General features: G+C 41.7%; 2 protein-coding genes and 2 long non-coding RNA genes across 4 annotated transcripts in view; all 4 read left to right on the plus strand.

Annotated features, from left to right (window-relative positions):
- Positions 1-22351, plus strand: part of LOC145419375 (protein NLRC3-like) — a 177604-nt gene that overhangs the window by 138977 nt on the left and 16276 nt on the right. The window lies entirely within an intron of this gene.
- LOC145424045 (uncharacterized) lies at positions 3453-4976 on the plus strand. Its single transcript, XR_013905000.1, has 3 exons — positions 3453-3588; positions 3680-3740; positions 3851-4976. It is a non-coding gene; the product is annotated as an uncharacterized LOC145424045 (long non-coding RNA).
- LOC145424079 (uncharacterized) lies at positions 9821-12603 on the plus strand. The gene is made up of 2 exons (XR_013905035.1): positions 9821-10336; positions 12003-12603. It is a non-coding gene; the product is annotated as an uncharacterized LOC145424079 (long non-coding RNA).
- LOC145423805 (protein NLRC3-like) lies at positions 16036-20398 on the plus strand. Its single transcript, XM_080296654.1, has 2 exons — positions 16036-18181; positions 19375-20398. The coding sequence occupies exons 1-2, from the start codon at positions 17091-17093 to the stop codon at positions 19640-19642; spliced, it is 1359 nt and encodes a 452-aa protein (XP_080152780.1). The 5' UTR covers positions 16036-17090; the 3' UTR covers positions 19643-20398.

The raw sequence follows: 22351 nt of genomic DNA on the forward strand, positions 1-22351 counted from the left end.
CTGAAAGCCTGGAGATCCTCTGACGTGTGCATGGCTGATGTGAAGTATGATTAGTCCTACATGACATCAACAGCAGAGGCAATGAAAGCTTTGTTGTTAACAGGTTGTAGGTAAAGTCAAATGTCTACTTCTACACTTGTGTTGGGTAAAGTTCTTCTCACTGCAGCAGATTTATATCTGTGCTTTCACAGGGCGTGATGTGGAGCTCAGCGCTGAGGTGCAGGTCTCCTTGGAGACGGCATCCTGGCTGAAATATTATCATGCTTCCAAAACATTTCAGCTTTTATTTTGAAAGAAACAAGACTTGAAAACGAATCCCCTTCTTCCTCTTTGTCTTTGTTCTTCAGAGGAGTGTCACCTGGACAAACTCAGGGCTGTTCTAGAGCCTTTCTTATTATTTGACTCCATAGAAATAAAACTGAATGGAATCAAACAAAAACTCCCAAACAGCTAAAACACTTTGCTTTATTCTCTTTTTTAACAAATACGTTGAAGTCCATCCACAACAACACAGCTGAGATCTCCTTTGTAATCAAGTGTTTCCATCCTTTGTACAGATCTGCATACAAAACAATCATTTACGTCCCACAGAAGTCTAGTTACACGTAACTCTACAAGAACTGGTGAATGACAGAAACATGAGACACATGATCACAGGTGATAACAAAAAGAGAAAGAATTCATGTGTTAGTGATGTTTTTCAGCCCTGATGGCTCATGTTGGAGAAACAAGCTGAGGTACGTGGAAAGTTCACACACACAAGTGGGCGTGAGCGCACACACAGAGAGAAACACAACTGAAGCATCTGTTTGCTGTTTCTGCTTTCATCATCTCTGCTGCTGTGTCAGGCTGGGGTCTCTCAGTGACGTGGTTGAGGTGAAGTATGACGAGTATCCCTGATTCAGTCCATCGAGACAAAGGGCAAAGAAAGCTGTTGTTAACAAACTCTATGGTGATGTGGCATTTAGCTCTGACTCTACGCTCTGCTGAATCCTTTGAACCTGCTGATCAGTAAAGCTCTACGTGCTGCAGCAGATTGACCTCATCTGTGTTCACAGGTGTGGACCTCAGCGCTGAGGTGCAGGAGACTTTCATTCAGTTCTCCCTGCAAACAGCATCCAGCCTGGAAATACTGTCATCTTTCCCAGAAACGGTGCTCTTATCTCAGAGAAGAAGTCTGATGTAAATAACTGCAATCAACAGTGATGTTCTGCACAGATCACTTTTCCATTTTGCTCTCTAGATGAGTCCCAGCTGCCTGACCTTGTGTCCAGGTGATCGTCTCACTGAGGAGCTTTTGTTCTGAAAATCTCACGTCCATCACCTGTTTCCTTTTTACTATCTCTGCTCTTTCTTTATTCACAATGCTCATAATATCACACAATTATATTCATCACCTGCATGTTTTTATCCAGCTGCTGTTAGAACCAAACAAATAAAAAGGATGAAAAGCCTGAAATCCTTTGATTTATTACATTTGAAACAAATATGAGAGCATCCCTAACAGCACAGCTGAGACCTTTGTTTTAATCAAGCCTTTGTATCGACACACTTGTAAAGATTCATATACAAAACATAATAGAATAAATCAATATAAAATACACATAATCACAAAAATGCAGCCATGTTGTGAGTTTGCATCTAAAACATGCATGTTTCCCTTTGTACAGGCAGATTTACAGCAGACAAAGCAACACGCTGATCGACTTTGACCGCTGCAAAAACAAAACACCCACCAAGTCTGAAGTCGATCAGAGGAACTGTTGACAGACTGACAGACAAACAGATGCTTGATTCATTAGTGCGATTAAATGTTCTTCTTTAGCAGCATCACTTCATGTGTTTGTGTTCCAGGAATAAAGGTCTGTTTAAACTGGACGTCTCCTCAGCATCACTCGTGCTGTCATGGTTTCAAAGCTGTGCAGAAAGAATCTGAGGGATGATACAGAGGTGACCAAAGTTACAAACATCCAGCTGTGCTGCAAATGTTTGCAGAGCTCCAAACTCTTTGGCTTTCTGCAGAGCAAGTATGGAAGAAGCACCTGAGCTAACTTCAGTTTAGACGATATGAGGAAAAATGCTGCTTCCCAAAGTTTCCTACAAGTATCCAGTTTATATTTAGAGAAGCGAAGGCTCTTTATCCTGACAACTACTCCCTGGTGGATCCCTGTCCTGTGACAGCAGCAAAGACTGTGTATCAGTATCATCAAAGCCACTTCAATAACCAGTGTTTAAAGCTCTCTAGCAGATGGACTTCAGTGGCAGCAGCCTCTGTCTGCTGTGTACAGAAGGTTCTCTGATGAAGCACACAGCAGATGCTGCACTACAACAGCAGCAGCAGCTCAGCTTCAGTTTGCTTCGACGCCCTTTTTGACCTGTGAAACAGCAGAAAATGAAACATTTCAACACCCGTTTGTTAGCGTGAGCTATTCTGCTGTTTTTCATCATTTCACAGGTGAAATAAAATCACATTTACTTCCTGTAGGAGTGATCGTGTCCAGCCTGACTGAGACCATGTGCTCCATCCTGCACAGGTAATAAACCTCTGACATGAAGGGCTGTCAAGTAGTTTTAGACAAATGGGGGTAAAAGAGACGTTAAAAGCTTAAAGAGAAACTACATTTTCTAAGAACTGTCTGACGTTCACCTCTCACACAGTGGATACGATTCTGCCGCTGCAGGAATAATCTTTGTGCTTATGAAACTGTCCATGTGTTTGCAGAAAATGTCACATGTTCAAAGCCATCCCAGCACCTGGGGTTTGTATAAGTGCAGCTGTTGGTGGGGAGATAGTCTCACTCTTCTATATAAAGAGTCAGCAGGCAGCAGATCTTCATCTGTGATCTCCTCCATCATCACGTCTTCACTCTTCAGCAGCTATGGCTTCACTTCGTGCCCTTCTGGGAGTGGTGCTGTGCTCCTCATGGTTTCTGCTTCTGCCTCAGGTGGACTTTGATTTACAGAGTCATCCATAATATTTTTTATTTTTTATTTTACTGCCCATCTATTTTCATACAAATGTCTCCGTCTTATGGAAAAGGGGTGGAGCTTATCCAACGAGGACAGGCAGGCCCCCCCAGACAGTTTAGCAGTCTATACAGGAGGCTGACCTTTGCAACATGTACTTCTATAATGACTTCACCATTTAGGTTATTTGGTTATGTTTCACCCTGGATTTTGTGTGATAATATTTATTTTGTCCACTGATTTAAAAACAACAAACTATATGAATATAAAACAGAGTGAACAACAAAACATCAGCTTTGGAAACTTTGATGTAAAATTCTGCAGTTGTTTTCTCAGATATAGCATAAATCAAACTAACATACATCAGTGTGTTATTAATGTGCACACACACACACACACACACACACACACACACACACACACACGTGTTACAATAAACAGCTCTTATGCTTCTGTATGATTCTCAGTGCTTTCCATTTGCGTGTCCACAGGTTGCTGTAAGTGGTGCTTGACTGCAGTTTGCTCTCATTTCAAGTGGTTTGCTGTCACAAAGCCAACAGGAAGTCCGGCCATGGTTGAGCCAACTGAAGATGGGTTGAAGGTGGCGTCCTCGTTTCCTCTGTGAGTGCGAGAGGACAGGCAAAGCAAACACAGTTTGGACAGCATTAAAATATTTACACTGATGATTAATGTTGTGTCTTTGCACCTGTAGCGATACATGTTGGAAAATGGAGACTTTAGCCACCAAGACTGACGTGCCTGGAAACTTCCCTGTGAGTACGCCCACAAAGACAGGAAACAGTTTAACCACCGCGGTTAATCCTCCATCATCATCATCCAGTATTTTTCACATCTTTTCTTCTGCTGTTTCCCTTGTTGTCAGTCACGGGGTTTGTGACTGAAATGCGTGTGGTCGACGGGAAGCCTGACGAGTACGGCCTGAATCATTCCATCAACACCGGACGGAGTGAAACCTTTGTTGAAAACAGATTATATGGTAACGTTGCATTTAGCTTCAGTAAACTGTGAAGTTACAGCAGCAGATTTACATCACGTGGCTTCACAGGAAGTAGTCTGGACCTCAGCGCTGAGGTTCAAGCAGCTCTGCTTGCAGACGGCATCCTTCCTGAAAATGTTCTTCATCTTCCTCAAACCAGAACTTTTACATTGGTGCTGAAGTTCTATATAAAAACAGCCTGAAATACAAAGTGATGTTGTGCACTGATTACCTCACACTTTCCATGTTTCCTTCTACAGAGGAGTGTCCGCCTGAGTGTTTTGTCTGATCTGTTGTTGATCGTCTCATTGACACTGCATGCAGATCTGACACCAGGGCTGGACTGGGACAAAAAATGGTCCCGGGCATTTTGACTGGAGACCGGCCCCCCAGGTATTAAAGGAAAAACCATGAAGCCTTTGAATGAAAACAAACGCTGTTGTCACAGTGATGGACGCTGTCTTGTTGGTATACATGCATCAGTCTAATAAACTTAAACCTGCACCATCCTCCCTGTCCTGGTATTCTAAACAGGAAGTAGACTGTTGGTCGAGTTAACCTCCTGAACATCTACAACACACGGTGGAAACCTGACATTAAGACAGAGACTAGAGGTGAGACATGATCATTGCTGATTACTGATGACAGATTTAGATATGTTTTCATAAACCTTTCATTTGCCACATCAATAAACAGCACGGCAGGGCAAAATATGTTTTCTAACATGGCAACCTTTAAAAAGTGAAAGGAGACAGAAAGACAGCTGAGAAAGAATCAAACGGACTTTTTGATGCATTTTACACACAGTACTGGTGCAGAATCTAGAAAATGTGGGAAACACTGGCATCATATGCAGTACTTACTTCTGAAGAAATTATGATGGGACCCTAAAAAATGACTATGTACAATAATGGATTTCTATACATTTTACATCAGATGAAAACGTTTGTTGTAAGATTCAGATAATTATTTATTAAAAGTGAGACATTTTAAATGAGAACAAGAAAGAAAAGTATTTCTTTGTGCCCCCCTCTCCCTGTTAATGCCCTACCTGCCCCCCTGGCAACACTTTGCTAGACCCGCCCCTGCACAGTTACCAGCTGTCAGCTACACAAAAAGGATCCTGGTGTTATTTGTCTCTCAGAAACAGTTCATAACTTCAACTCATTTTTGTTTTGTCATGTTTTGTTCTTTACATTGTCTTTCTTCTATATAATTGTTAAACATTTAATAAATATGTCTACAAAAAGATTTTAAAAATCAGACATTTCACACAGACACCCAAATGATTTCTGACTGATGAAGGGGGCTGAAGGTGCCCTGCTCTTGCCCAGCTTCTGCTGCTCTCTCCCTGCTCACTGTCAGCAGCTGGCAGCCTCGGTCCTGCCTGAGACTCTTCATCTATCAGTGCCAAAGAATATGGGAAACAGCAACGCACAACATGCACATTACAAAACAAGCACATGAATCAGCATTACATTCATTAGTGAAGTGCTGACGTTCGTTCCTAAACTTTGGGCCTTAATTAACATCACTGTGAACTAATGTTTGCTTTGCTTCTTAACCAGTGAAGCAGCGAGGGGCTTTCTGAGGTTCCTGCTCGTAAATGCCCAAAATGAGTCGAGTATTTCTGCAACTACAAACTCTGTTTTCATCAGAGGTGTAAATATTACAGCACTGTGTCAGAGTCACTGAGGCTGGAACACAGAAAAAGGAAGTAGATGTATTTATTTTTAGACTTTATTGCCTGGAACCACTTTAAAAATACGCTTTGGGTCACAATTAACTGCAGAAAACCAGGAATCCACATATGAACATTATCTGTGCAGAGATTTATGCTTCTGAAGGTAAACAGTGAAAACCTGCAGCACTAAATGCACAGATAGCCAGGCGTTTCACATTTTGGGACCATCTGCCAGTTTTCATTTCTTAGGTATTGTAGAATAAGGAGGGGATGTTTTTCTCATTATCATTTAATATTTTAATATGGCATTATTAGTTCATTAGAAGTATATAACCAGCTTTGCATTAAGCATAAATTGAAGTTTTTGATCTTACATTATCTTTTGCATTACAGTGATGGTGATAACTTTAGTTTGATCTTTTCTTACAGGTACCAGAATAATAACATGATTTTCCATTGCAGATGTAACCATGATCATTCCATACACATTGCAGTTTGTTGCTTATTCTAGAGTTGTGCTCAAGGTAATTAAAGGTTAAAAGCTACAGCCAGCGCGAGTCTGGCTGATCTATGGAGGGCAAAGGCTTTGAGCTTGGAAGGCCGCACGCGCTTACACAGCACTTATAAGATGTCATTCTTGGTGATTTTGTGCTTAGTCATGTTTTAATATGTTTTAAGTAGAAGTAGCTGATCCAGCAATATTCATTTAATATTATATACTTGATTTAGAGCAATACACACTGATGGTCTTAACAAATGAAAGAGTCCTTGTAGCTGCCATGTTGTGTCGTAGCAGGGTACAGACGGTTCCAGGAGACGGGGGCAGTCAGCGTCTGCCCTCGGGAAGGAGACAATGTTATTCTTTGTGTTAAATAAAATTGTCAACATTGATTGTATTACACCTGTCACTACGCATGAGGGGGCGTTCTAATACCCTGATTTCATAAAACTATGGTGATGTGTTTTTTGAGATGAGATCTGAGACTGTCTGCATACAGTGTCCATCTCCCACGTGTGTGTGATCATTAAATCATCGTTTGACTCAACCCGACCGGACCAGTGTTGTTATTGTGGGTTTTTCCTCTGGTGTCCATCCCCAATATTTTTGAACCTTAACAGTATTGAAGAGCAGAAATGATTGAATTTTATTTACATGCTTAAAAATGTTTGCTTTTGAATATTATTTGAAGAATTACCCACACACTCAGGCACTGTGGGCCTGTTTCCCTTTGCACAACCGAGTGTTGGAAACGGGCCTTTTCTCTTTAAACTCTGAGGGGCTGTAACTTTGGCTTCTATTGGCAGATTTGCATGATTGACCCTCTTTTTAAAATAGTTTTAGCCAAGAGAATCAAGCTAACATCACTGTTTTTACGTCAGCTCACGTCACACGAGCTGTTTCAAGAAAAGTCCTCCTGTCACACAGCAATGCCTACATCAATCACACCACTCTGCTTAAATAATAATAATAATGTTTAGTGAAGCAGGTGAAGCAAAGGGCTGCTTTTAATAGGCTGGGAGACCCAGGTGTGCTGCTTTAGCTGCTGAGCCTCTCATGCTAGCCTCCATCTATAAGCTGGGATCACAGGAGCACTGCAGTCCTGACTAGATCAAGGATTGTTATTCATGCAGGTGACAAAAGTTTACATTCACAGAGTCATAGGATTGAGCCTGGTTTGAAAAGCAGCTGTTTAATGCAGCTGCTTAGAGTTCACACACAGTAGAAGAATCAGACTTGAGTCACATTTCAAACACTGGAAAAATACTCAGCAAGTAACAATGAAAACAGCACAGACTCAGTATATCCTGTTCAGTCCTGTGTTTGATATGAATGTGCTGTTCAGAGAGGATCTCATGTCCTCTTTTACAAAGCCTTTGTTTCATGATGTTTGTGTATAAATGAATGTAGGTGTGTTTCTAAGTGTGAAGGAGCCCTGGGAGAAAAGACTGAAGCTTGTGCCAAAGAACAAACAGGAAAGAAAGATCAGCATTAATGAAGACGAGCACAGAAGGAGCCCAAGCACGTGTTGCTTTTTCAGATTTCTCTAAAAGTGTGTGTTCATTTGTTCCATCCTTCACAACAAACAACAGCTGACAGACACACATGCACTCTGTGTCACTTCACAGGGGCTGATGAAAGTGGACACAGTAAAGGGAGAGCTGGACCTGCTCTACACATCCTGCACTCTGTTAACAGACTTTATTCTGCAGCATCAACAGATAAAAATATATGAAGATATAGAAACGTTTAACATTGTGACTGTTCACATTAGTGAAGCTGTTACTTTGCTGCCAGGTGGGAAAAGAAGCCTAAAGCTGAGTCTGATTAAACATCTGCTGCACCAGAGAGTTTCATGGCCCTGCTTTATCCTGTGCTTGCTGACCACCTCGTCCTGAAACCTCTTCATCATCCTCACAGTTGTGTGAAGAAAGAGGGAAGCAGGTGGAAACCATCTGTGCTGCTGTGTTCACTTGTGTGTGTGCGTCTATGGTCATATCTAATGTGTACCTACAGACAAACACAAACACCTGGCATTGCACAAGAGTCTCTATGGAGCAACCTGCAGATGTCAGAGATGTGATTAGAGGGTAAAGTGGACTAGTGAGAGCATCTATGTTGTTGTTGTCTGCTGGGGGACAGCATCAGCTCCAGAGATGCATCAGGATCAGCAAACTAATCTGCAAGGCTGCAAGTGTCACTGAAGGAGTTTGAGTCAGTGAGGGACTCAAACTCACACAGCTGCTCAAGAAGGCTCAGCAGCTGCTGTATTTCCTGAGGAGGCTGAGGAAATTTGGTATGTTGGCCAAGATCCTCAGCAGGTTCTACAGCTGCACTGTGGAGAGCAGCCTGACAGCTGCATCACTGCATGGTACGGCAGCACTACTGCAAACCGCAAACGCCTGCAGAGAGTGATAACAACTGTGGAGAAGATCATCAGGACCCCGCTGCCCTCTCTGCAGAGCAGCTACCATCACAGAGTCCAGAGGAGAGACACACCTCTGCCCTCGAGACGAAGGTTCAGAAGTGTGAAATGTAGAACATCCAGACTCAACAACTCCATCTTCCCCACTGCTATCAGACTCCTGAACAGCTGACCGACCTCAAACTGCAGTTTGCACATCAGGTCACTTTGCACACTAAGTTCATTTTGCACATTAAACTCCATGTACATCCATGTACATCGACATCTGCAGACCACACGTGTCTTCAGTTACTTATTTGTACTTATTTGCAGTTATTTATCTTTTTATTTTATTTTTTTAAGTTATTTCTTATCCTTATTTTATCTTTTAATTTATTCTTATCTTGTTCTTTTAACCATTATCTAACTTGGCATTGTGCACGGTGTGTTTAGATTCAGTTTAAATTCAGGGACACGGAGCCCCTGTTGATCCTCTACCTAATCACACGAGCCACGGTGTGAGAACGGGTGTGGGTCTCAATCAGCCAAGGTTTTGGGTGAACCCATTGTGAGATCTAGCCCCACGCTATCATGTGATTTCCTGTGATCAAATGTCCCAGGATGTGAGTGGGCGTTAAGACGTCCATGTCCCTCTTCAAGCAACTTAAAGAAGTCCAGACGCTTTTCTTTCCAAGCTCCTTCAACAACATCATTCATAGAACAACTTCCAGCTTCTTTTGCTCGGCTACAGTTTGGATGGATTTGCATTTAAAGATGCAACAAGACTAAAATGGTTAGGGTCAGGAGGTCAAAGGTCAGAGCTCCTGTGGGTCTGAGGGCGGCCTCACGCTGGAGAAGGATGAAGGAGTCTGACCTGAGCCAGTGTTTGACATGAACACATCAGCACTGCTGTCAGTGAGCCTAACGACAGCCGTTAGCATCATTTCAGTGTTTCAGTCATAAAAACACTTCCTGTCTCTGTGGTGGTTACAGTGACATCATGCAGTTTGTGCTTTGACCTCCAGAGGGCGACAAATCAGCACAGACAGAGAGCTCCATTCAAACTTTGCTGCCATCAGGAATAATTCTTCAAATATAATCATCAGTGTTTGAGCAGTTATGATATCAGGGACAATCTAGACATGTGTGACAATACTGAACATGTCACATGACACACCTCAAACATCATGTGATCCACTCTCAGTCTGCACTTTCATTCATGACTTCAACAGGTTGAAATGAGCTTTGAAGAAACATCAGTGAAATAAATCTTTCATGGATTCATGTGAGCAGCAGATGAACTTTGTACCAACAACATCTTCAATAACAGAGTCTGAATGAAGCTCAGGTGTTGATGCTGCTCACTGATTGGACGCTTGGTTTCAGCTCTGCTCTCAGTCTTTACTGCACAGGTGAAGGTAGAAAGTGTGACTGGATCTATAGACTGGAAACAGAGAAACATGCTGAACATTTGAAGCTTTGCAGCAGAAATGTTCATGTTACAAATACAGCAGAGCTGATCTGGGATCAGTGTGTTCACACCTGCAGCTACAACAAGGTTTCATGTCTCCACACGTCAGCATGTGAACTTTACTCTGACTCAGTCTGAGCAGTCAGACGGCATATTTTTAAAGTTAACACATCAGCACACACAGAGCTGAGCCCCTCCCACCTGTGCTGAGTTTCAGGTGGAGCCCCGCCTCCTTCCAGGAAGCAGCTCACCTGTGTGTCCGTGTTTAGTGTCCAGGTGTGGAGTGGAGCTTGTTGTTGGTGTGTGAAGAAACTGTAAGTTTGCTTTGTTTCCTCCTTTAACAGTTTGTCTTTAGGAACTTTACTGTTTGTTCAGCTCGTGTTTGATTTCTTCACACAACAAACTGTGTGTGTTTGTATTTCCGGTCTCTCCATTAAAGTCAGTGTGTAATGTTTCCTGGCTAACATCAGCTGTGTGCAGCTTAGTTCAGCACAAATCTGCCGCTCCATAGTTCACGGTAACGGACTCACAGCTGGACCAACGAGGCCGAGTGTGTCCGCCACTCTGAGCTACGTTCGTGTTTGTGTACTTGTAGTTTGTACTTTGAGTTCACTCAGAGCCCACAGAGGACGCAGCGTACGTGATGACGTCACAGCCCTTTACCTCCTTTACTGTCACTGTGATTAATATTTACACACGAGACACCTGCAGAGCTCTGACGCTGAGCTAGCACACAGCATGCTAACGCTAAGCTAACACTAAGCTAACGCTAAGCTAGCCAAGAACCCAGAGTGACGTAAAGCTGAGTAAACACTGACCCCAGACCAGCACCGTGATAAAGTGAGCTGCTGCTGCTGAACTTGAACAGGTAACAAAGTGATGAGCAGTCAGGCTGCAGGTTTCTACCTGTTCATGTTTCTACAGTAGAATCACTTTGAAGTGTCTTTGTGCTGTTTCATCTTTGATTTGTGTTCATAAACACTCAGAGAAACATCACGTGACCTCATCAGGATCTGTGTTGGTGTGTGGGGCTGTACCTCAGCTTTATGTTGTTACATGCTCATTTGTTCATTTTAACATCAAAGTAATGTTATGAGGAGTAATGAAGTAACGTACTCCATTACTTTTAATCAAAGTGTTCTGTGTAATATGTGTAATAATGACTGTTTTGAGTAATGACCAACACTGATCACAACAAAGAGGAAATGCCTCCAACATGCACAAACATTTGAGCCACAACATGCAGTTAATGTGCACAAATGTCTTTGATATGCTGCTCAGTGATGGTGGTGACTGTCAGAGCAGAGCTACTGAGAATCAATAAGTAATATCAATGATGGGATCAGAATCACTAAATTCTTCTCATCCCTGTCAGTATCATACATGTGCTGTATAATGTGATAAATGTAGAGGTGCTGGCTGTTCTCTCACTCTGCTGTTTAGCTGTAAAGGACGCCTCCCTGCCTTTGTCTCATTCATGACCTTTAATAGTCTCTTCTAACATGCAGAGATCTGTATGATCTGTTTCATAGAGTCTAACCAGCCTGTACAGGTAACAACAACAGTCACTGCATCACTGACACACAAACGTCATCTCTGTCAATAACAACATTCATACATGGAATAAAAACACATCAGTGGATCATTGCTGGAGCTGATGTTTGTGCTCCTGGTGCAAAGGCTCTCAGTTTCCTCCTTGAAATAACATCAGTGGTGGGTCAGCGACATGCTTTCTTTCCCTCTCAGGTTTAAATATCTGGGACTCTCCACCGTTTGGTTTTAGAGCTGAAGAAGCTTCTCAGATGAAACGTCTTCCAGAAACTTAAAGACGTCTCTTTTCTCTCCAAGCTCCTTAGATCACATGACCTGGATGACTGAACCTACAGATATATTGACCTGGTTTCATGGTCACATGACAGGTCAGAGGTCAGTTCCTCCTGTTAATGTGAACTCACTGAGTGTTTGTGGTTTACCTCTCAGACTGACTGAAGATGATGATGGAGGAAGAGGAGGACAGAGCAGAGTCTGCAGGGTCCAGCTGTCCGTCTGTGAGGAGTGACCGGTCCAAACATCAACCTCCAGACTTCAGTGGTGAACCTGGAGCAACGAGGTCAGAGAGCTGAACTCACTGAGTAACAGAAATAATTCTGCACTGACATTATAATCAGTGTTGACTCTGGTTGATTGTCTGACTGTGTTTGTGAGCTGAGAGGAAATGAAAATGAGTTTGTAACAAAAATCAGTTTTGTCCAGTTTTCCTGTAAAAAGCTGAACTCTAATCTAAGAGGATGTTACTGACAGGAAACAGCTGCATTATCTGCAGTCTGTGTGATCACAGCTGCTTCAATCATGTTTGTGTCTGCAGAGGTCAGAGGTCACAGTCTGCAGGGTCCAGCTGTCCGTCTGTGAGGAGTGACCGGTCCAAAGGAAAGAATCCACTCTTCAGTGGTGAACCTGGAGCAACGAGGTCAGAGAGCTGTGATGACTCCTTTACATGTTTGTGTTTCCTGGATAAATATGACCTGAAACATCCTCAGATTGTTACAAAGATTCATTAAAAAGAAAACAATGAAAGAGAAAAGATCCAAATGTTCGACTTGGTCATTTGCTGTTTGAGGACAGTGATGCTCATATCTGTGGGGAAAGTGTGACCTGAGTGGGTTCATGTTTGTCTTTAAAGAACAGAGCTGCTCTGATTCTCTTTGTGTCTGATCTGTTAAACAGTCTGAGAGGTCACACAGAGACCCAGCAGCTAAAGCCTGGATCATACTGGCTGCTGTTACTCCATCAGGACAACACTGAACCACAGTGGTGTGGATGTAGTGGATAAATCCCACCATACTGATGCTCAGAGTTAACCACAGGGAACAAAACCAGATGTTACCTTCAGATTGTGACCTTTGGAGTGGACGATGCAGATTTCAATAGAGAATAAATGTTGTTGTTTTTCAGCTGTGAAGAAAGAATCTAATTTTCTGAACTTAAGAATTTATGATGCTGGAAACAACATGGAGACTATAACACAACATTTCCACTGTGTTCATAGAATGAATGTAAAACTGTCAGACATTCATTAAATATGCAAAATGTCTACAGAAGCATCAGAGGGTCAGACGTGAAGCACTCAGTGATTTTGATCAAATGACTCATCAGTTATTGATCTGTACTACACTGATCTACCACGTTAGTAAAGCTGGTGTTCTGGTGGTGGAGGGAGACTCGGATCATGTTCTGGTTTTGGAGCAGTGATCTGCTGATGGTTCAGTTTGATGAGCTTCTTCAAAATCATCCCTGACATCACCACTGAAAGGACGTCCATGAAAACAGACTGAAAATTACTGATATGTTCACAATCTGAGAGTTTAAAACTTGACAGACTTGATTCAGATGAAGTTATTTGAGCAGAAACTCCTGGATCTTTATCCTGTGTTGATCTAATCCTTCATGGTTCCTCCACAGAGTGGAGCAGCAGAGCTCAGAGGTTCCCAGTGGTCAGTCTGCCCAGCAGCATCAAACACAGCTGGACTCCATATTTATGGTCTGTACATGTACAACAACTACTTTATTATTAATATTAATAATAATGCATTTATTTATAGGTCCCTTTCAGAACACCAAGGACTCTGTGGACTAAATGACCAAAAGAAACAAACTTTGAAATCAGACGGTGCAAATGTGATCACAGGGAAACGTTTTAAACATCGAGGCTTTAAACAGAAACCAAAGTGAAACAGTTTGTAGTCGAGATCAGTGGGAATGAAGCTGAATAACTGTTTCTTCAATAACTTTGAGCAATAAATGACAAATATGATGGAAATTAGCAGCATTAGCACTTACTAATGATGTTAGTCGACACTCGGCTGTATTGAGACGACCACATTAGGTGGTCCTCAACTGTAATGGAAACCAGTGGATCCAGTCCAGTCGTGGCGACCTGTGGTGAGTCGATCTGAGCAGCTACTAATGGAAACAGGGCCATAGATGTGTTTGTGCTTAATAACAGTGAATCACATGAGTTTTACATTACAGTTAAAATCTCATGTTGTTTGTTAAAGTGTGCAGTTCAGGGTGTGTTACTAAAACACTTTCCAAAGACCCAGCCCCCATAAAAAGCAGCCAATCAGCTTCTAAGAGTTACACACCCACACATATCTATCAGGTTAACTCTGGTCTAACACACTTGGATTTAGCTTGAAGAGTGTTCCTGTACGAGGACTGAAAATGATTTAAAAAGCAGCCAATGTCCAAAGAACAACTTTGACACACCTTCATAAAACCTGCAGAGCAAACAAAAACTAGCTGAAAGTCGGGCTGCTCTTATGAAAAGTACAGAGAAATTATGGGTCGCTCAACACTTGTGCACAATATAGGAGTTTAAATAAATCTAAAGAATAACTCAAAGTCCTACAATCATACTGAGAAAATCATCTACAGCTAACTATCCAAGTGGATTTGTTTAAGACAGCTCCATCTGCTGGTGGCCCTCTGCAGGTGCATGAAAGGGGCGTGTTTATAGTGAACGTAGTAGAGGAAGTAAACCCCACGGGAAGGAGGAGGACTCTCAGCAGCTTCCAGCTCATATTCAGACATTTGACTTCTCACTGAAAGCAGCAAGTTTGAGTGTCTGTACCTTAGTTAGAAGAGATAACATGTCAGTAGTAATTAGAGTTGATTGAGCAATGCTGTCCTTGTAATGTAGTTTATGATTTTTATGGACAAGTCCAGTTTTTCTGTAGAGCCTCTCAAGTTGGTGACAGCAGCAGTGGAAGTTCACGTGTAAACCAGAGCAGCAAATCAGGTCCAAATGTGTTGTTCACAGTGAGTGGGATCATCATTGGCTGCTATGTTAACCTCCTGCAGCAGGATGTGTTTGGTCAGAGAATGGATAGATCACTAAGTCATTGTTGAGTTTAGGGAGACAGTAGACAGTTGGAGGAGGTTCAGCCAGTTGACACACAGTAGATAAAATAACTGAAGGCAGGAGCAGACACCTGTATGACTTTCCACCTCTCACATAGATTATTTCCCTGGGCAGCGCCACAGGGCTGGTAGATGTAAACAAAGCTGGAGGAGAGGATTTATTCATCTGAGAAAAGTCACAGAGTTGTGTCTTGATGCTCAATCATCCAGGTACGTAAATCCCAAAAAGCTTGATTCTGTTCATCTGGATGTTTTCAGTGGGAGAAACGTTTCATCATCATCAGGTGACTTCTTCAGTCTCTGACTGCAGGTTTCAATCTCATAAACAGGACATTTGTATGACTGAAACCAGCCCACTGAAGGAACAATGGGCTGGGAGGTCAGTTCATTGATCATTGGTACGCATATTGTCAGGACCATTGATCAATGGTTGTTGATCAATGGTCATGAGTCCAGTTCACAGAGAGCTGGGGAATGGCTGCAATCACAGCATGTAAGATGGTGACAGTTGTACCCTTAGGCCCCTCCTCCATTCAGAGATGGTCTTTCCTTTTCACATAAATGGCCTCCTTGACTCCGCCCTCAAACCAGCGTTCACATTTACTCAGGACCTTCTTGATGTGAAGTTCTTCTGCTTCGCTGGCTGCTGTGTCTGTGGGGATGGTGTTTGTTCTGTGTTGTTGTGTCCTGATGACGCCCAGTTTGTGCCCCAGTGGATGATGAGAGTCAAACCTTAAATACTGATCTGTATGTGTAAACAGAGTGAACCTTTAAGACCAGTTGTCTGTACGATCAACTCAGTCACCTGAAACATCTCCAAGTTTCTGGCTTTGATCATCAACCTGTTGGTAGTTCAGCTCTGAACACCAGTGAAATGTTTCTCCCACTGAAATCGCTGCATTCATATGAACAGCATCAACGTTTTGGGATCGTGGAGTTGTGGACAAAGTCTCAGTTAATCAGATAAAGTCAAACCTATAATTGGTAAAGAGTTCGCGGATGATATGCCCCTTGATCGTAAAGAAGTGGATGTTGTGTGGACTAAAGTTCAGGGTGGTGGGTCATTCATAAATATTCTGTTCCAGCTGCTGGAGGACAACATCATCACGTTTGTGAAGAACGAGCTGAAGAAGATCCAGAAGGTTCTGAATCCAAATAAGCCCCAGTGCTTGGAGTTTCAGAGGGAGGATGATGAGCAGAGGAGAAACAGCAGAGAGGCATTTGTGAAGATCACAGTGGACTTCCTGAGGAGAATGAAGCAGGAGGAGCTGGCTGACCGTCTGCAGAGACGTAAGAGGATTTATCTAAAGATTTAAGCTGCTGGATAAATGAGAGACTTGTGACACCAGTGTGTTCAGTCATTTCTCAGTGGGTCAGAAATTGTCATCAGCATTTTGTAAAATATGATTGTTAAAGTTGTATTTTTATTATTATTATTCAGAACTTCCAGCTGCTGTTTGTCATCGTAACCTTAAGTCTAAGCTGAAGAAGAAGTTCCAGTGTGTGTTTGAGGGCATCGCTAAAGCAGGAAACCCAACCCTCCTGAATCAGATCTATACAGAGCTCTACATCACAGAGGGAGGGACTGCAGAGGTCAATGATGAACATGAGGTCAGACAGATTGAAACAGCATCCAGGAAACCAGACAGACCAGAAACAACCATCAGACAAGAAGACATCTTTAAAGCTTCACCTGGAAGAGATGAACCAATCAGAACAGTGCTGACAAAGGGAGTGGCTGGCATTGGGAAAACAGTCTTAACACAGAAATACAGCCTGGACTGGGCTGAAGACAAAGCCAACCAGGACATCCAGTTCATATTTCCATTCACTTTCAGAGAGCTGAATGTGCTGAAAGAGGAAAAGTTCAGCTTGGTGGGACTTGTTCATCACTTCTTTACTGAAACCAAAGAAGCAGGAATCTGCAGCTTTGAAGACTTCCAGGTTGTGTTCATCTTTGATGGTCTGGATGAGTGTCGACTTCCTCTGGACTTCCACAAAACTACAATCCTAACTGACCCTAGAAAGTCCACCTCAGTGGATGTGCTGCTGATAAACCTCATCAGGGGGAAACTGCTTCCCTCTGCTCACCTCTGGATAACCACACGACCTGCAGCAGCCAATCAGATCCCTCCTGACTGTGTTGGCATGGTGACAGAGGTCAGAGGGTTCACTGACCCACAGAAGGAGGAGTACTTCAGGAAGAGATTCAGAGATGAGGAGCAGGCCAGCAGCATCATCTCCCACATCAAGACATCACGAAGCCTCCACATCATGTGCCACATCCCAGTCTTCTGCTGGATCACTGCTACAGTTCTGGAGGATGTGCTGGAAACCAGAGAGGGAGGACAGCTGCCCAACACCCTGACTGAGATGTACATCCACTTCCTGGTGGTTCAGGCCAAAGTGAAGAAGGTCAAGTATGATGGAGGAGCTGAGACAGATGCACACTGGAGTCCTGAGAGCAGGAAGATGATGGAGTCTCTGGGAAAACTGGCTTTTGATCAGCTGCAGAAAGGAAACCTGATCTTCTATGAATCAGACCTGACAGAGTGTGGCATCGATATCAGAGCAGCCTCAGTGTACTCAGGAGTGTTCACACAGATCTTTAAAGAGGAGAGAGGACTGTACCAGGACAAGGTGTTCTGCTTCATCCATCTGAGTGTTCAGGAGTTTCTGGCTGCTCTTCATGTCCATCTGACCTTCATCAACTCTGGACTCAATCTGCTGGAACAACAACAAACAACATCCAAGAAGTCTGAAACAGGAGAATCTGCAAAGAAACACTTCTACCAGAGTGCTGTGAACAAGGCCTTACAGAGTCCAAATGGACACCTGGACTTGTTCCTCCGCTTCCTCCTGGGTCTTTCCCTGCAGACCAATCAGACTCTCCTACGAGCCCTGATGACACAGACAGGAAGTAGCTCACTGACCAATCAGGAAACAGTCCAGTACATCAAGGAGAAGCTCAGTAAGAATCTGTCTGCAGAGAAAAGCATCAATCTGATCCACTGTCTGAATGAACTGAATGATCGTTCTCTAGTGGAGGAGATCCAACAATACAGGACTTCAGGAAGTCTCTCCACAGGTAAACTGTCTCCTGCTCAGTGCTCAGCTCTGACCTTCATCTTACTGTCATCAGAAGAAGATCTGGATGAGTTTGACTTCAAGAAATACTCTGCTTCAGAGGAGGCTCTTCTGAGAATGCTGCCAGTGGTCAAAGCCTCCAACAAAGCTCTGTGAGTAAACATGTTGTCATCGCTTCATTGTTAAAATCATGGGAAATAAATCAGAAATGCTGAGTTCAAAGAGCACTGTAACATTTTTTTAAAATAGTAAATTAAATGATCATCAGTCACTCGGTAAATATATGGTAGTTTTAATGTTTCACTCCAGCATTTCTAAAACACACTTTGTTCTGTAACTCTTATCAAAGGACAATCCAGACCCAGCCTATAAGAACATGAGCTCTGATGCTTCAGCCCCTCTGACAGGTTTATTATCCTCAGCTTGTTCATTTGTCTCCAACTCCAGGAGTTTGGTTGTTTTATTCTAAAGCACAAACTTCACCTGCCAGACTTCACCTACATCTTTTTCTGATGTTCATAATTTAAGTTCAAGTTTGTATCTCACTTTCAGTGCACACCCTCCCTTTTTAAATATAAATCTCTGCTGTGCTGTCATGTTTTCATCCTGTATGGAGGGAGAAACTCGGTCTTCATTACTGAAATTGCCTCTAAGGTCGTGTTTCTTGTCAGTAACCATATGTAACTGTAAGGCTTCCATAACCAGTGTTATCACAGAATTACAGTGGGTTCACTCTGGGTCCTCTACAGTTTCTTCCCACTGTCCACAGACATGCAGTTAGGTTACCTGGTGATCTAAACTTCATGCAGGTGTGAGTGAGAGTGGTTGTCTGTCCCTCTGTGGGCTTAGTGGAAGAGACTGGATGGATCTCTGCTTTGTCTTTGATATATGCTGACAGCAAACATTCTCCATGAAGTCTGCATTTCAGCTCATCTCCTTTATACACACCTTTAACAGGAAGAGTTTTATACAGCTAGTGTTTAAAATCAAGTGTTATTCACAATACACAGGTAATGAGCATGATTATTGAATTAGTAAGATTTTCTAAAATAATTGTTTTAGTTAATATTGTATGATAGTGTACACAGAATTATTAGCTCAGTAGGCAGAGTGGTCGCCCCATGATCATAAGGTCAGGGGTCGAATCCACCGAATAGTTACCTTGTGGTACCCCTGAGCAAGGTACCATCAAGGTACCAATCATGTTCACTGGACTGGTAGCACTCATAGTCTCATAGGTTTAAATAAATTTTTTAAAAAAAGGGTTCAACATATAAACAAATTTAATTTGATCACATATATTGTTTGGTTTTTTTTGTTTTTGTTTTTTCCCTTTCTCTCTCAGACTGAGCAGCTGTAACGTCTCAGAGAAAGGCTGTGAAAATTTGTTGTCAGTGGTAAGCTCCCAGTCCTGTAGTCTGAGAGAGCTGGACCTGAGTACCAACAGCCTGAAGGCTTCAGCAGTAAAGCTTCTGTCTGCTGCAGTGGAGAGTCCACATGCCAAACTGAATGTTCTGAGGTCAGATCAATTTGTATTATGTTTAGTTCTGTTTGTTTATGTGTTTGATGTTTGTTTTTGTTTATGTCTTTATCCAGTTATCCTTGTTTCATAGCATTTTTATTCATTTCAAAGTTAAACGGAAGTTTTACTAACCTGCTCAGCACAAGACAATAAGCTATTGCACCTTGATTACACTTTAACAACAATCTTTATTCATGTTTTTATCTTCAGACTTAACATCTGTGAACTCTCAGAGGAAAACTGTGAAGCTCTGTCCTCAGTTCTCAGCTCACAGTCCTCTAGTCTGACAGAGCTGGACCTGAGTATCAGAAAGCTGCAGGATTCAGGAGTGAAGCTTCTGTCTGCTGGACTACAACGTTTAAACTGTAAACTGAATACTCTGAGGTCAGATCAGAAAACATTTAGTTTTTAGAATTATTAATTAAAGTTCATACATATGATGTTGTATCTTAGTATGTTTATGTTTCCTTTAAAAATAGAAAGTCAACATTTAATGTTGTGAAATGTATTAACAAACTCTACATGAGTACTTGTTTTATAGATTGTCTTTTATTTTTCAGACTGAGTGGCTGTAACCTGTCAGAGAGAAGCTGTGAAGCTCTGTCCTCAGTCCTCAGCTCCCAGTCCTCCAGTCTGAGAGAGCTGGACCTGAGTAACTCTGACCTGCAGGATTCAGGAGTGAAGCTTCTGTCCGCTGGACTAAAGAGTTCACAGTGTGCAGTGGAAACTCTCAGGTCAGGATTCAAACTTTTCCACAGATGATCATTTGAAATGTGATTTATATTATTGTATAAACAGGTAACTTTTACAGCTGTCAAGTGAACTTTTATTTACATTTGAGTGGATAATTGGACTCTGAATTACTAAAAGTTGTTATAGTCATGTCTTTGTTTATTTAAAAAAATACTTCACGTACTGCCTAATTTAAAGATTTAGGCTCCTTTGGGCCCATAATATATATATTTGATTTCTTTGTGAATGAAATTAGGAGGATATTGGCGACTGCTGATTGGCTCGCTGTTTGTTTTTTATTCACAGTACTTAATTTTAAAGGCTGATTTCTCAAAATGAGATGTTTATCTTTTCTTCTACAACACGTGGAGCCACCAAATCTTCTTGCTTGATTTATTCATTACAGTTTGATTTAAAGAATATTAGACTCGTAACATAATAAATATATTTATTTCACTTCTTCTTGAGAGAAAGAAAGGGATGACTGGGTGAGCTCCAGTGGTTCATCCCAGCAGAGAGAGCGGCACACTGGGCTGCAAATGATCACAGTAGTAATGGCCATAGTTTGATAAAACAGGCAGTCTTACCCTGTAGATAATACAGGGTTCTGGTGCCGATGTGGGGGAGGGGAGTCGCCCGGTACTAACTACATACTACTAACTACCTCATCCAGATGTCTTCCCTACTAAACCTGATAAGAAGTAACTGCAGTAGCCTTATAGGTCAAATCAGTTTCACCTGTTAAAGTTAGCTCCACTATTAATTAGGGGTGGGGGAAAAAATCGATACTGTGTAGTATCGTGATATTTTGTTTGCTAATAATGTATCGATACAGGGACAGCAGAAATCGATATTTTGTTACAAACAATTTTTTCTCTGAAGTCAACATGCTCTGGAGTCAGAGCATGTTGACTTCAGAGCATGTTGATCCTTTTTCTGAGCAACAATCCTGACATTCCTTCACTGTCCAAATGTGTTTAACTTTTTTTTTGGCAGCAATAAACATGACAGTTTACTTATTTTAATTTAAGACATGTTTAATTTTAATTAAGTTTGAAACTTTTTTATTTAATGTAAAATTATATATTTTTTTAAATTTACTTTCAAATTCTTCAGTTGCTGAAGGGGCTGCATAGTTTTCATAAATTGCATAGTTCAGAATAGCTGTAATTGTACCAGATGGTTGCATTCAGTTAAGTTGGACTAGACTGTAATACAAACCGTTCAGTTTGTCAACAATAAAACTGACTGAAATGAGAGAAAGACTGAGTGTGAGACTTTGATATTAGATAAAATGAATATTGATAAAGTTTACCTTTATGTGCAGAATTTAAATATCGCAAAATATTTTAAAAAATCGCAATAATATCGTATCGTGCGTTAAGTATTGTGATAATATCGTATCGCGAGTTGTATGGTGATTCCCACCTCTACTATTAATGGTGTCACTTGTTATTTCTGGGATGAGTTTAGTAGCCTGAACAGCTGCTTAAAGGAAAGTAATTAAATAATAAAAATAACCTAAGTCCGGTGGAACCTGCAAGAGCTGTTTGCACAAAGAATAATGCTCAGACTTTGAGGTTTTATCGTTTTACACAAGGTTTAAAAATGAATGTCCACAATTGAATTGCAGAAATTGTTGAGCTAATACTGATGTAGTTGTTATCTTTGGTAAGGAGAGGTTGGAGGAAGGATGAGCACAGTCAGGCCTAAAGATGCTCTTAATAATAATAATGGATTGCATTTATATAGCGCTTTTCGAGACCCTCAAAGACCCTTTACAATCCCACTACAGGGAGTGCAGAATTATTAGGCAAGTTGTATTTTTGAGGAATAATTTTATTATTGAACAACAACCATGTTCTCAATGAACCCAAAAAACTCATTAATATCAAAGCTGAATGTTTTTGGAAGTAGTTTTTAGTTTGTTTTTAGTTTTAGCTATTTTAGGGGGATATCTGTGTGTGCAGGTGACTATTACTGTGCAGAATTATTAGGCAACTTAACAAAAAACTAATATATACCCATTTCAATTATTTATTTTTACCAGTGAAACCAATATAACATC

The sequence above is a fragment of the Astatotilapia calliptera genome, chromosome 3, assembly GCF_964374335.1.
Source record: "Astatotilapia calliptera chromosome 3, fAstCal68.1, whole genome shotgun sequence".
NCBI classification, from domain to species: domain Eukaryota; kingdom Metazoa; phylum Chordata; class Actinopteri; order Cichliformes; family Cichlidae; genus Astatotilapia; species Astatotilapia calliptera.